The 14,683-nt window shown below is 30.0% G+C and overlaps 1 protein-coding gene across 2 annotated transcripts in view; it reads left to right on the top strand.

Moving 5' to 3' along the window:
• The first annotated feature begins 68 nt into the window (after positions 1–68).
• LOC118204340 (E3 ubiquitin-protein ligase arih1-like) overlaps positions 69–14,683 on the top strand; it is a 59,717-nt gene continuing 45,102 nt past the window's right edge. For both annotated transcript variants that reach the window (XM_035376670.2, XM_085827549.1), the window contains exons 1-5: positions 69–455; positions 673–740; positions 6,117–6,201; positions 9,593–9,655; positions 13,226–13,318. In XM_035376670.2, coding sequence (XP_035232561.1) covers positions 246–455; positions 673–740; positions 6,117–6,201; positions 9,593–9,655; positions 13,226–13,318 — 519 coding nt within the window. In that variant the 5' untranslated portion in view covers positions 69–245. The remainder of the gene's footprint in view (positions 456–672; positions 741–6,116; positions 6,202–9,592; positions 9,656–13,225; positions 13,319–14,683) is intronic.

Here is a 14,683-nt window from a genome sequence, read left to right on the forward strand (position 1 = left end):
TAAGTACAATTAATATTTTATATTATTAATTTCTACAGTTTCGTTTTCTCAACTCAATGATCTATGACGTCATTGTAAAAATGGAACTATGGCGGTGGGGGATTCAGTGATGTGAATTGTAATATAATGGAAAGTTCATTAAGTGTCATTCATTCTTTTAAATTCATTGGTGTTTGCTTTGATTAGTTTTCAAAAGTTTTTCTTCTGTGTCTAAACTACGTCATTTTTCTTTTATCTTCCACAAAATGGACACTGGTGACGATGAACTATATGATGCTGATTCTGGTAACGAATCAAGTGCTGAAGATGAAGATGAACTGTCGATTTCATTAGAGCCAGAATCCTCATCGAGAGAAAAATTAGAGACTGAAGAGTTTCATTACGAAGTTCTGTCTACAGAACAAATTGTTCAGCACATGGTGGATTGTATACGCGAAGTAAATACTGTAGTACAGGTAAAATGTTTACTCTTAGTGTTAATACGTAACTTTTGTTTTAGGATATTCAGATGCGTATTGCTGTCCAGCTGGAATCAATGTATATTTTATTAATGCACGTAAAGTTTAACCACATTTTGGGTAATTTTTGCTAACATATTATTCCCTATAATAATAATTTGTTTTATATTTTCATGTCTATCCGCTCTTACGTATTTTGCATTGTTTTTTACAGATTCCTCCTACTATTACACGAATTCTTTTGAATCATTTCAAGTGGGACAAAGAGAAGCTGTATGAAAGGTATATAAAATTAAATGCATTTTCAGAGATTCTTGTATAGAATCAAAAGCTAGCGAAATACAGTTTTTCTTGTGCCCAGTGTGCATGAGATCTGAACGGAAGCGACTTTTATCTCTGTAAAGTGAATTTAACGAAAATGTTATGTTCATAGTATAATAAGCTCATTTTAAGCACTGTCCCATAAAAAAAAAAAAAAATAAAAAAAAAAAAAGATAAATTAATATTTAAAGTTTAATTAGAGCAATGCATTGCATAAAATGACTATAAATATATTTCTACAATTTAAAGTATAAAAAATCAATTGAAAATTTTTTAGATAAAAATTTAGCAAATCAATAAAAATAATTTTTTGTAAAGTCTGTTTGTTACCTTGAGAGTATTTCCCCCCCCCCCCAATTAGTTTGTAAATGTATTTGAGGCAGAACTTACAATTAGTTTGTAAATGTACTGTAAGAGGGCAGTATGTATATCACTGAATATGTACTGCCCCTTTTAGACGGATTTATAAATTAATTGTGGATAAAATAATCTCAAGGTAAGTGACTTGACATGAAGTGGAAGACAAGTTATTTTTCAATTGATTTGTTAAAAAAAAAAAAAAAAAATTGTAATTAATTTTTATCATGAATATAACATACTAATATTTCATATTTAATATAAGTAAACTTTTTTATTTAAAAAAATGAATTAGGTTACAAAACAAAAAGGTTTAATAACATGAAAGGGACAGGCATTTTTACCATTGATCACGCATTTTAAGATCTATATTTTAAAACAAAATTCAGTTGGTTTTTTTATGTTTTGAATTGTAGAAATATATTATGGTCATCTCTATGCATTGCATTGCTCAAATTAAACTTTAAACATAATTTATCATGAATTCTGTTTCTTATGGGTCAGCATATGTAAGCAAAAATTGAAAGTGGACCAATAGCTATGATTTTTTTTAACCTATCCTAAGAAACCTGCCAAGCAGTTTCTGGCAGTGGTTATTCCAATGGTTATTATTTTTGCTGTCATTTACTATTTTTGCATGAAAAGTAGTTAAAGTTTTTAATTTGATTTCATGGAGTCGGTATTTATTGCATATGTATTCTAAGATTGACTGGTAGTAAGCTTTTCATGTATTAAAACTATAGTCAAAAAGTTTTTTAAATTAACTTTGATTTTTTTCATATAAACTGCTGCTTAATTATTTCAAAACTTATTCATTATAAAAAAATGTGTTCAAATCATTAATAAAATATATTGAAAAAGGTGCTAAAAATGAATTTGCATAATAAATTATTGATATTTTTCGCAGATGTTAGTTTTTGTTACATACAACACAAAGATTGTCTGCAGTTTGAGACTATTAGATATCCTGCAGAATATTTTGATTTTGAAGTAGGTTGAAGTGAACATGACAAAACTCTAAAAAATAAGTACAAGTTTTATTAGAATTTAATTAAACGTTTTAAACCATTAATATAAAACATCTATCTGTCTTTGATATTATATTTCTTCTAATTGAAATGAAGATGCAAAAATACTTTTTATGTTATATTTCTTCTAATAAAGATTAAAAGTACCTTTTTAAAAATTTTCATTGGGGAGAGATATCAATCTTTTCTCTCATTAACGTTTTCAGATAGATGGAAACTGTATAGTAGTCACTTTGTATCTCAGCAAATGAAGAGAGTGAATATAAAGGAAGTGTTCTATACACAGAATGCATGTTTATATAACTCTGTAATATAGTAGCTACTGTTGCAAGTCTTGAAATCAGAAAACTTCTTTAAAGGTAACAGCAAAGAATTTTAAGGTCTGTCATGAGAAAAATAAAGCTGAATAAGTTTAAGCAAATTTAAAGAATTAAAGTGTAAGCAAATTTAGAGAATTAGCGTAAACTTTAATTCTCTAAAACTTGCAGCTGAAGCAAAAGAATAGTTTGCAATGAAAATATATCAGCCAAATAGCAAAAAGGAATCTTTTGCAGATGATGATTTTTGTTAGATTCTTGATTTGAAATGAAAATATAACCCAAAAATTATCTGCAAGTTGAAACTGTTAGTTCTGCAGCAGCAACAGGTTCCGTGCAGATGTTTAGTAATTTCAAATTTAAATAAATATGGCAAAACTCAAAAGTGAGTGCAGAATTTTTTTTTTTTTTTTTTTCCATAAAAAATATATATAAAGATATTGTAGTTGGCGTTTGTAAAACCAGTGATAAGTAAAGATTTTAATGTATTTGGATCCATTGTACGAATTACTATGTGGCAGAAGCCTTACAAAAAATTTAATCAAAAATACCTGAATTTACTGTTAAACAGAGGTGGAGGCATAATAATTTGGGAATCTTTAGCTACCTCAGAAATGGTAAATTTAATTTTTTAAACACTGTGTATGTTTTAAAAAGTACAAGTGATTTTGTATGAAAATGCATATGTGTAAAAACTTGAAATGCAGAATGCATTTAAGTTTTATGAAGGTAATGATCCTAAATATGCAATTTTGTCTTTGCTTTTGGCCATTACATGATTCCCATAAATTTATCTGTTGTACATTACAGACTTTAAAACTGTAAATCCAATTGAAGATGTATTATAGAGTTGAAGTCTATATAATGCATTGGAGAAGAGACTGAAGAAACACTTTTTCAAAAGCCAAACTACAAATCACTTTGACTGAATGGAACAAATTTAAACATTCTGGCATTAAAAAAAATATATATTTGGAATGGAGAAAGTGAAAAATTGGCCACAGCTCGGTGCGATTTTTCAAAATCACCAACTAGGCGCAATCTTTCGTCTTGTCTTCCATACTCACAACTTCTCCAGAAGACATTATGCAATAACATGACATATGAAATGGCAAAAACTAAAATAAATACAAAAAAGGCATTTGAAAAATTTTTTAAAGACTGACAGTTAATGCAAAAACATAGTAATTTTTTAAACTTAAAATCATTGCAAAACTCCGAGAAAGTAAAGTACTTGTAGAGTCATTAGAACTTTTTTTAAAGCAGGAGTACTTAAAAAGTTACTAGTGCCCTCACCAGGACTCAAACCGAATATGTGCCGAGTGTGCTACCATTACACCACGAAAGCATGTTGGAAGGAAGGAGAAAATAACCTTACATACTCCCCCTTTTAAAGGGTGAGTGGGAAGGGATGCAATTGCCAAATCCTGGTAGTGATGAATTATTGTCCACCACCTTTTAATTTGGGCACCACTGTAGAATCATTAAGATATTTTGAAGGAGGAGACATGAAAAATCAACAATGCCCTTGCTGGGACTAAAGCCTGGACCTCTCGAACACATGCTAACATTTACACGATGAAGACATGCTGGAAGGAGGGAGAAAAGACCCCAGGGTGTTTCTCTTAAATCCTTTTCATTTATTTTTTTAAGATGAGGATGGCCTGAGCACATCAGCATTTAATACAGTGTCACCATTAGAATCATGAAAAAATTCAAAAAATTCTTTTATACATGAAGGAGAAGAGGGGGATGGTTGTTAATACAGTCAAAAGTCGTTAATCCGGACTCGTCGGGACTTCGGCGATTCCGGATTATCGATTTTTCCAGATTATAGATCATCAGTTTAAATCTGGTAAGATGGTATGCAGAAATTACAAAATTAAAAATATGAAACCGTAATTTATGAAATAAAGAACAATTATGATCTAAAGGGTATCAAAATTTAAAAAAATAAAAAGCTTAATATTTATTTGTTTACTTTATTAAACATTTCTTTCAATGTAAGTTGTTTAAGTTTTGCTTCGTTTCATGTGATAATACTTTCTCTTTAATTCTATTAAACAGACATAATTTCTTGTTTAGTTACAAAGTTCCGCTGTTCAAGTCCTATAATTGCTGTGTTGAGAATACTGACTAATTTGTCAATCGAAATGTTTTCGTTTTCAATAACCTCTGGGTCACTTTCTTCACTATCGGAAGCGAATTATAATGACGAGGAACTTGATTTAAATCATATCAAAGACGGAGTACATCGAGATGAAATACGACACTTAGTAAGGAATTATAAGCCAAATAAAATAAAAACATCTGCCTGAAGATAAGGATAGTGCTGACAAATCAACTTCCAATCCGCTGCGTGAAATTGATAAACGGATTTCGAAACATACTTTCGCTTTGTAGATACAAATTACATATTGGTAAATATATATCGGAAATTCTATTTGACATAATCGAAAGTTCAAGCTTACTTTTATGAAATTGCTCTAACAGTCTGCAAAAAATAATAAGCCGTATCCAATTCGAAGATTAAGGAACAACGCAATCTGCAACATTAACTGAATTAGATAATGTTAGCTTAGCTTATACCGTCCGTTACACATTAAACGCGCATGCGCACAAACATATTCGCAGCCGTAAAGGTCTTACGTGCACTCGTAAACGCCTGTACGCATTCGTAAACTTCTGCGCATGCGTGAACGCGACGCATGCGCAGAAAGTTTGTAGCTTTGAAGTCCGGATTATACATCATTCCAGATTATGGGTGTCCAAATTAACGACTTTTGACTGTATATAAGAATTGATTTTTGCAGCTAAGTTTCAAAAGCAAAGATTGTAAAACCAAATTTGAGCCACTTTATTTATTGCATTAGTAGAATTGTTTATTCATTGGTGCCAGCTCTACCATTTTACTGGGAGATTCATTTCTTTTTATCGTGTCTTCTGGTGGCTCCCAATATTTAATTTTATCTTTCCTGAGTAAAGTGCTTTTCAGCAATAGGTGATTTTTATTGAAACAATGAAACTTAAATTACGTTTCCCCGCTTCTAGTGATCTTCAATAGGATTTCTGTTATTTTATCTGAATTGTCTTGATCTGCTATAGAAATTTGTAGAACTTAGTATGAAAATTCAACCAATGTTTAATCAGTATTTTTTTGGTTTAATTTGGTTTTATGTCAACACATGGTGCATTACTAAGTTTATTCACAGAATAATAGCTACTTGTGTATTATTGCAACCACTTTAATAGAAGTTGCCAAATCTTCAGAATGCACCAAAATCTGGTAACCATGTGCATAATCATTCTTCAGGCAACATTTTATAACATTCTTCAGGCATGTTTGCTTAACTGTTGTTACTGCAAATCTGTGTATAACTTCAGAAACATTAATACTTTCTACATTCATCACTCAAGTTTTTTTTTTTTTTTTTAAAGTAGGTTTTTGTGAAAAGAATGTTAATGATTTGAATTAATTTGTATATCATGATTATTGCCTTTAATTTGTATATTTGAAAGAGAAAAGTAAATAAAATATTATTTCTGGAAGTAAATTTCTTATTAATGATTATATTCATTTTACTTTTAAGTATTATTGATGAACTGACATTAATTTTTTAAAATTTTTATATTAGGTATTATGATGGTGATCAAGATGCACTTTTTAAAGAAGCCCACATAATTAATCCATACAAGAAGCCTTCAAACTCATCATCAAAAGTATGGTTTGATTTTTATACCTAAAATTTGTTGTTATATCAAATAGATATATTTTCTGAATCTTGTATTTCCTTTCATTTGATTTTTTTTTAATATAAAAATAATGATTTTTTTTTAATATAAAAATAAAAAAAAAAAACATTTAACTTATAGTAAAAAGTTGTAAAGTAATTAAAGAAAGTTTTAAATAAAAAAAATTAGATGGCAGCTATCAGATTGCATCTGGCCCCAATATATTTTTGGCGTGACCTTTTTATTATATTGTGTTTATTTGCCTTATTTTATTGTGTAAATCTTAACTGTTAAAACTGTTCGAGTAGCAGCTTTTGGTCATATGTTTAAAAATGTGTGCAACAATTTTTTTTTTTTCTTTTTTTTCCCCCATTTATCAGACTTCACTTATTTGCAAACTTCCAGCTCAACCACAAACTTGCACAACTGATTAAGAGCTTTTAAACAAATTACGGTGTCCGAATACAAAGAATTCTGCATCTGTTGGGTTTAAAATAAAAACTTTGAGTTAGTGTCTGTCTCTCCGAGTTTGTGTGCTTGAAAAGTTATCGTAAGGTGAATTGTCACTAGTGCTTTTTTCGGAGTCTTGGCAAAGTATATATTGCTTATTTCTGTGAGACGTGCTGCTGCATCTTTCTAAAATTGAAAATTCTCAAATCATAGTCCAGAAATAGATTAACATGACATCATCAAAAATTTTCAGTATTATGCCAGAAATGGAAGGAAACAAAATTACAAGTTGAGCATTCTGAAAAATGATTAAATTAAGTCTTAAATAACATGTTAAATCATTTCTAAAAATTACAGGTAAAGATGTGATCATTTGCATGAGACTTTGCATATTTGCATTCTATAATTGCAGTTTACTTTTCTTAGATCTTGATTTTTTGTATTAAATTTTTTAATTAGATTTTTGTGTACATGAATTTGTAATTATGATTTTGCCATGTATTAGAGGTTAGAGAAATTGGTCTGCTTTTAATGTCAGAAGTTTATGTTTAATGTTTTAAAGTCATATGCATTAGAAATTTGGGTAGGTACTTTTCCGTTTTGCCGGCGCAAGCGATAAAGTCGCCAATAATGGTACAACCCATGCCAAAGGAAATATTCTCGCTGGTAACCTTTTACGCCTCATTTTCAAAACAAGTCGCAGCTTTTTCTTATCAGATTGATTGTTTCTTTCAATACTGGCATATCATTACATATAATTTTTATGAGATAGTTCAGTTTTATGTTTAAGGCAATTTTCGGTAATTAAGTCAATAAGGATGCAATCACAGCACTTACCCGAAGCCGAAAAATATAGAAAAGGTAAAGTCAAGGGTTAAATTCATCAATTCTAATGAGAATGTATTAGCGAAGTAAAGCACTGCAGTTTTACATAATTTCTGAGTAAGCTATTCGTACGAATTGAAATATTTCTTGCATTTAAACTTGTGTTCCAAATTAAGATTTAACTTGAAATTAATGTGGATAATTACTAAGAGCATTAGATTTTTGTAGAGTAGTTTACTTGAGATGAGATCGCTTGGGGTCACGTGATATGAACCGGCGAATCAGGATGTTGAACCATGAAAGCATAGTAAATTCTTAATGTCTTTTTACAAATTTGTTGTCTTTATTTATTGGCTTTTTATGAAATTTTAAGCGACATTAAAATGTTTATGCCTTCTTTTTTAAAAAGAATTCTTAGAACTAACATTTTTTTAATATTTTTTACGTGTATACTGTATGTTGTCGCCAATAAAGTCTGCTTGGCGAGATTTGCACCGGCGAAACGGAAAAGTACCAAAAAAACATTGGAACATGAAAATTTGACTAATTCTAAGATGATCACAATAGTACATAAGTACTGAAATTTGTTTTTAGATGCAATACTTCTCTCTCTGTTACTCTTATATTTTGCTAATGGATTAGTAATATTATGATACAATTGAATAAGTAGTGATATTTGAATTAATAAGTGTGCTGGAGTATGTTTGAGAGGAAAAAATTATTTTTATTTGCAGTTTAGCTTTTATAAGAATATATCTGACTAGCTTTTATGCTTTTGTTACTTAAAGTTGAACGAAATCATAATTGTATTGAATGTAGAATTTAGTAAAAATATTCTGAATGTAAAATGTTGCTAAATTTACTAGTTTGAGAAAGTCTTAAATCTGTTAATACAATTAATTGGAATCGTGTATGATTGTAAGATACCTATCATAAGAAAAATTGGGTTTACTTTTTTTTTTTTTTTTTATTTTTTGAAAAGAGATTCAAATCTTCCAATCAAAACCTGAGTTAAACATAAAAGTATTATTTATTACTTTAATGTATTTTATCGTGTTTGATGTTATTGTACATTTTAAAATTAGCACAAAGTAATGTAATGTGTTTTCTATATTCTGCTACAGTGTAACAATTTTAAGTAAGCATTAAATTGATTTGATAGCTAATTAAAATTAAGCTTTTAAGCACAAATACATGTTTTATGATCATACTGATTATTTTAACCGCTTCCCTTACAAATTTTTTTGAAAAAAATTGTAAAAAATCATCACATTTTTTTATTTTATTATTAAATACAACAATATGAAACAAATCAAAATATGTAGGTTTTAAGTTGAATTTTTAATATTTTGAAGGTGTAAAAGCATTTATTTTTAATATTAGTTTACTATTCCGAGTTATCTCGGGCAAACGGAAAAAAGTTAAGTATTAATCTTTGTATGATAGTTTTTGAAACAAGGGACAACACAGAGTGATGCCCGACATTCTACACTGGTATCTGGTCTCTTTTCTTACTGGCTTGCTGCTGGAATCTCTTTCACAGGAGCTCAGAGTACACTGTCTCGTTGAATTTGATTTCCCCCCCCCCCTCATCTCTTCATAATTATTATCTGAAAAATCATCGCTTTCGCTATCTTGCATCATCGCCATCGTTTTATTTTTTTTTCAATGCATGCATCCTTCTTTATACATTACTAATCCACAAGCCAACGTATACAATACAATAGGGAAACACGTGACCAGTTCCTCCAAAAGAATCGTGCAACCAACAAAATTTGGCAAATTGCCAATCAAAGCTGAATATTTCCTTTCATTTCCTCCAGACCGAATAAAACCATGATAAAAGAAATCGTACTAACAAATTCTGCTTCGCCCGAGTTTTCTCGGGATAATAATTAACTGCAATATATACGAACCCGAGATAACTCTGGATAATCAGGCAAGCGGATAATACAGTTCATTTTAAAATCCATAATAAAAATACTGTTAATCGTCCATTATATGCCATGGTTTTTATCCTAATTATAACTGATGAAATTTTATTTTTCCTATAGCTGTATTTAAAAGTACTTTCATGTTATAAAATATTTTTTGCTATATGTAGGATTCCCGATTTGCTCCTCGTACAGAAGAATGTGAAATATGCCTAATGAATATTCCACGAAATGTAAGAATTTGTGTTTTCTTTTTTATAAGGCTAAAAGTTAGCAGTAAGAATTTGAATGACTTGATAAATTATTATTGTGACACTTATTTAACTAGTTTATTATATTTCAAAGAATTCTGTTCTTTGATTTCGTAATGTAAAAGTAAAGTCATGTATATAATAAAACTTCAATATCTGTCTCTACTATGTTATTAGAACCCATATGGATATTTGGAAACCTTAAATAATTGAGCTCTTTGTTTCTATTAGTCATATGTGTGTATTATTTACTGTAATGCATGTGATGTAAATTCATTCATCCTTTTATTGTATTTTATTTCTATAAAAAATATTTTTAAATTTTACAAAGCAAAGTGCAAAACACTATAATATATAGTTCATTTTTTTCACATGGTGAAAGTAAAGCAATGAAATTAATTTTTATTTATGCAGATTCTAAGACTGTAGTGTGTAACCATGAATTCTAAAACTAAATTAAATTGAATTATTTTTGGTACTTTTGGCATTAAACAGTACCTGACAATATGCTGTCGATATTCTGTTGGCACATGATATATATATATACAGTGTTCAGCAGTTTGTGAAAATTAGTGCTTTGATTTCTGGCTGGCATTGTTTGGTAATAATGTACAGAATCACATTAAACAGGTTTTTATTCTGTACTGCCCATGTCTCTCTTTATGTAAACTCAGCTGAATAAAATGTTAGGATCAGTTTCTCTTTCTTATTCTAACAGTTTGTGAGCAGTTGTTAACATTACATTTTCACCATGCATTTTCCATCATGTGCAATTTCATTGCATGAGAACCTGAGCAGTCAGAATTTTTTTGGCTAAATATTGCATGCCTAGAGGTAATGGATTGCTCCTGCATCATTTCTTGGTTTGTCCAGTAAATGCACGATGCAAAATGTAGTAAAAATTAACATGACATGAATAACTGTTATGCCCTGAACTTTGCTGGAAAATGCTGAGAAAGTAGAAAGATGTGTACTTACGCAAGAAATTTCTTTTTTCTCCTACTGTTTTTCTTGTGGGAGTATGCATTATAATAATATTTAGTCAAGCTCTGGTTTATATTATTTTGCATTTTTACATTATATATATATGTGTGTGTGTGTGTGTAAAATACAAGAAAATATGACAGCTGCTTTAAAAATAATTGGCGACCTCAAAATTAATGATTCTAGATTTGGTGCTGTTCTCTTAAATTCATTTTTCTCCAAAATTCAAGATCCTTCTATGTTATGAAACAACTTCAAATTAACCAATCATAGCTTGTCTCTACAAATGCATCTACTTTGGTATAAATACCGCTGGCAAATTCATTATGTCATCCCTTTTCTTTAGCTTCTGCCACACCATCCACGCTGCTTTGCTTCCCTGTCTCAAATGCCTGCGTCATTTCTTTGAAAAACCAATGTACATAGCAATTTATCCTATTTAATTATAATTGAATAATTGTCTGCCAAACTAACTGGATATGTGTGAAAATAAAGATTGGGTGATTTATCGAAATCCAATTCATTATCTGCATCTGTATGCCTTAACCGTAAGCCATGACTGCTACCGAAAGCTCTTAAGAGCTCCAACATTTCCTTCTATGCATTAAATCATTACATATATATATTTGAGCTTTGAAACTGAAACTCTAGCTGAAGTCTAATCTCATGTACTGGAACTGAGAAGGTTATTTTCTTTCTCTCTCTTAATAAATTTTCTGTCAGTCAGCCAAACTGAACTATGAGTGAAACACATTTTATTTTCAAAAGTTATTATTGCTTTTATCCTATTTTAGATGCATTAAGATAGTATCATGCTTCTGACTGCATGTAAGGTTATTTAACCATATTTCAGGGGTTATAAATTTCATTTTATTCACTCCTGATATTAGAATAATTGACTTCTTTTCTGTGCAAAAAATTTTATTTCATTGCTAGAATTGGTTAAAGAATTTTTCCTGTTAACTTTTATTTGCATAGCATCCTATGCATTTTACTGTTTTTATGTATTATGTTTTGTGTGCATTACTGATATTTAGGAAGTCGGTTATTTGAAAGTGCTGCTAAGAGTTTTTTTTTAACCTTTTGTTATTGATAGGCCTTTTATAAAATTTTCTTTTGAACCATCATAAATAGTGTTTTAGTAATGTATAAACACCCAAAAATAGGTGTATGTAATCCAGGGTGAGTAGACCAATAATCGTTTTGTTCTGGTTTTCGTACTATTCCCATTAGGATAACAAACCCCAAAAGTTTTTTAATTTCTACAACATTTGTATCAGCCAAGCTTTATTCTTTTTGATTCATTGTTGTTATCATTATTCTGCTAATTATGATATAAATTTGTTTGTGTGGCAAACAAATTAAATAAATCGTCCCCAATGAACAATTCCACAGTTGATAATATATCTGGTATGTATGGTACCTGTAACCCAAACTGTTCCAGGCAAGCATGAAAGTTAGGTTCAAAATCAACTTCTGACCAATCATTTGCCACAAAATTCTCTTCATCACTTTCAGATTCACTAATTATTGGTCTTTCCTTTTTTTGAATCGTCTCACAATTATATCGTTCCCACTGTCCGAATCACTTTCACTATCAGAGCAATTATCCTCTTCTGATAACAGATCAGCATATGTTTCCTCATCGAAGAGCATTTTGAAGGATATCTTTAAATCTAATGTAAGTTTCCGATATTTGAAAGCAGCTAAAGACAGTCTCAAACTAACAAAACAAGCGTCCACAAAAAAAGATTTCAATAATAGACAGTTTGGTGAATTGGAAGAGGAAAACAGTTGAAACCAATGTTTCCTGATCATCAAATGTTTTGCTATAGTATGTCTATCTACACAAACGTCGATGTGAAGCATCGTCGTTGGCGAAAATAAGTCACGCGTACGTAACAGCGGCCGATAACTGTTGCCGAGCAAAAGTCACGCCAGCATGACAGCAGCCAATAACCGTTGGCGAGCAAAAGTCACGCCAGCGTGACAGCGGCCCGCAAAGTGTTAATAGTGCATTTTAAAATCATTTTAACATGCCCTTTCCAAGTCAATTTAGAGTCAAAAACAATACTCAAGTATTGAAAGCTGTTGGCTTCATGTACTAGTAAAACTTGATGTCTGAATAATGCTGCCTTCTTCTTTAAGCGTATTTAAGAACACTCAAAATTTATCCAGTTATTTTATGCAGTATTTTTTTAAAAATATATTTACTGATAAAAGATATTCTTGCTGATAGTTTCACAGAATGCCAACCTAAATAGGCAATATCTGGCTGCATTTTGCATTCATGATTGACAAAATATCTGTCCACACAAAGATAGGTATTGCAGTTAAATTACGAAAAAGCAGGCTTAGACCACTTTTAGAATTAATAAAATAATATGAAGCATTTTAAAAGAGAATAATATAAAATGTAAGTTTCAGTGTATCTCTGTGAGAAATTTCTTTTTTTTATTTCTGTGATTATCATATGTAGAATTAATCATATTTGTTTTGTTTGTATAGCAAAAAATAAGTATTTAATAGAAAGAACAGTTCTTTAATAAATGGCTCTTTATATTCCAGATGATGACCGGTATTGCATGTGGTCATCGTTTTTGTACAGAATGTTGGAGAGAGTACCTGACAAGTAAGATTATGGATCAAGGTATGTGCCAGGTAAGTAGTTATAATTTTCTTTATTTGTATTATAAGTGTATGCTAAAATTTAAATTGGGGCTTATTATTATTATTATTGTTGTTGTTGCTGGTTGTTATAACCTTTCCTTGCTTCTTATGAAATCTTTGAAATTGGTAATTATGTATACTGTTGTGTTGCATTAATCAAATGTCTGAAGTCGGCTTCTTTGTGCTTATTTTAATTCACAGGAAATATTTGTGTCATTTGTAGTATAATGAATCAATTCAATAAAATTGAATAGAAGAATTGTAATTCATAATTTCAAATTTAAATCACTTAATTTCAGTGTAAAATCTGAAAGAAACCCCAGATCTCTTGAGTCAGGTTTCATCATTTAAATCTGCACATTCGAAAAAAGTTTTTATATCTTAATAATTAAAAATACCATATGACTTCTTTGTATGGCCTATTAAATTATACAAATTGTTTTTGCTGCACTTGAATTTCATTAGAGATAAATTTCTCATTAACTCAGTTCTTACTTTGCTGCAAGGCAAAAATACATAAAAACTCAAAACATCTTCATTAAAAATTATAAAATACATATGATATGAAAACAGTAAAAAAAAAAAAAAATACAGTTAAATTAGTTTCAGTGCAAAAACAAGCAATTCGGACGGTGGGCAGAAAGACAAAATTTTCAGTGTGCAAAGTTGAAACTTAACTTTCAGCCATACTGGGCAAAAAGACACTGAATTTGGTGCACCTATTGACTTAATTCACTATTCTGTTAAGAGTGTCAAATGTAAACAAATAGTGGCCTCGTTAGGCCACTTTTAAATTATTGATAATTCTACAATTATTGCATACAGATAAACTAAAGACATAATCGGAACATAAAAGCAACATACTTCAGTCATTTTCAAAGCAAAAAAGGAACAATTTACCAACATCTATATATAAAAAAAATGAACGTTTGTTTGCCTTTTATATAAATCTGCAGTTTAATTCTGATCTTTATGAAACTTGCCACACTCGACCTTCAGAATAAGAGGGAGGCCACTGTACTGATTATCTGCATCACAGGTATTTCGAAAGGTACTTTTCCTGTATCTGCCCGTAAAATCATAGAAAAAATAATATGCTACAATGCATAATAATTATAATAAGGCAATGAGAAAAATAAATTTAATTATAAATGGATAGAAGGGCCACCTAATCCTTTTTATCATTGATGTATGGATTATCATGAAGATTTAAACAGTTTTCGATTGCGTGGAAGAACTTCACATTGCTGGAGATGTACTATTGAATCTTTTTCATTGGATGATCATCCAAAGACCTGCATGGCGAGACCAAATAAATCAAGATTCAAGAAGAGATTTAGATAATAAGAATAGCTG

Source organism: Stegodyphus dumicola, chromosome 12, assembly GCF_044657685.1.
Source record: "Stegodyphus dumicola isolate Sdum_Otavi_A_Nest chromosome 12, ASM4465768v1".
Lineage (NCBI taxonomy): Eukaryota > Metazoa > Arthropoda > Arachnida > Araneae > Eresidae > Stegodyphus > Stegodyphus dumicola.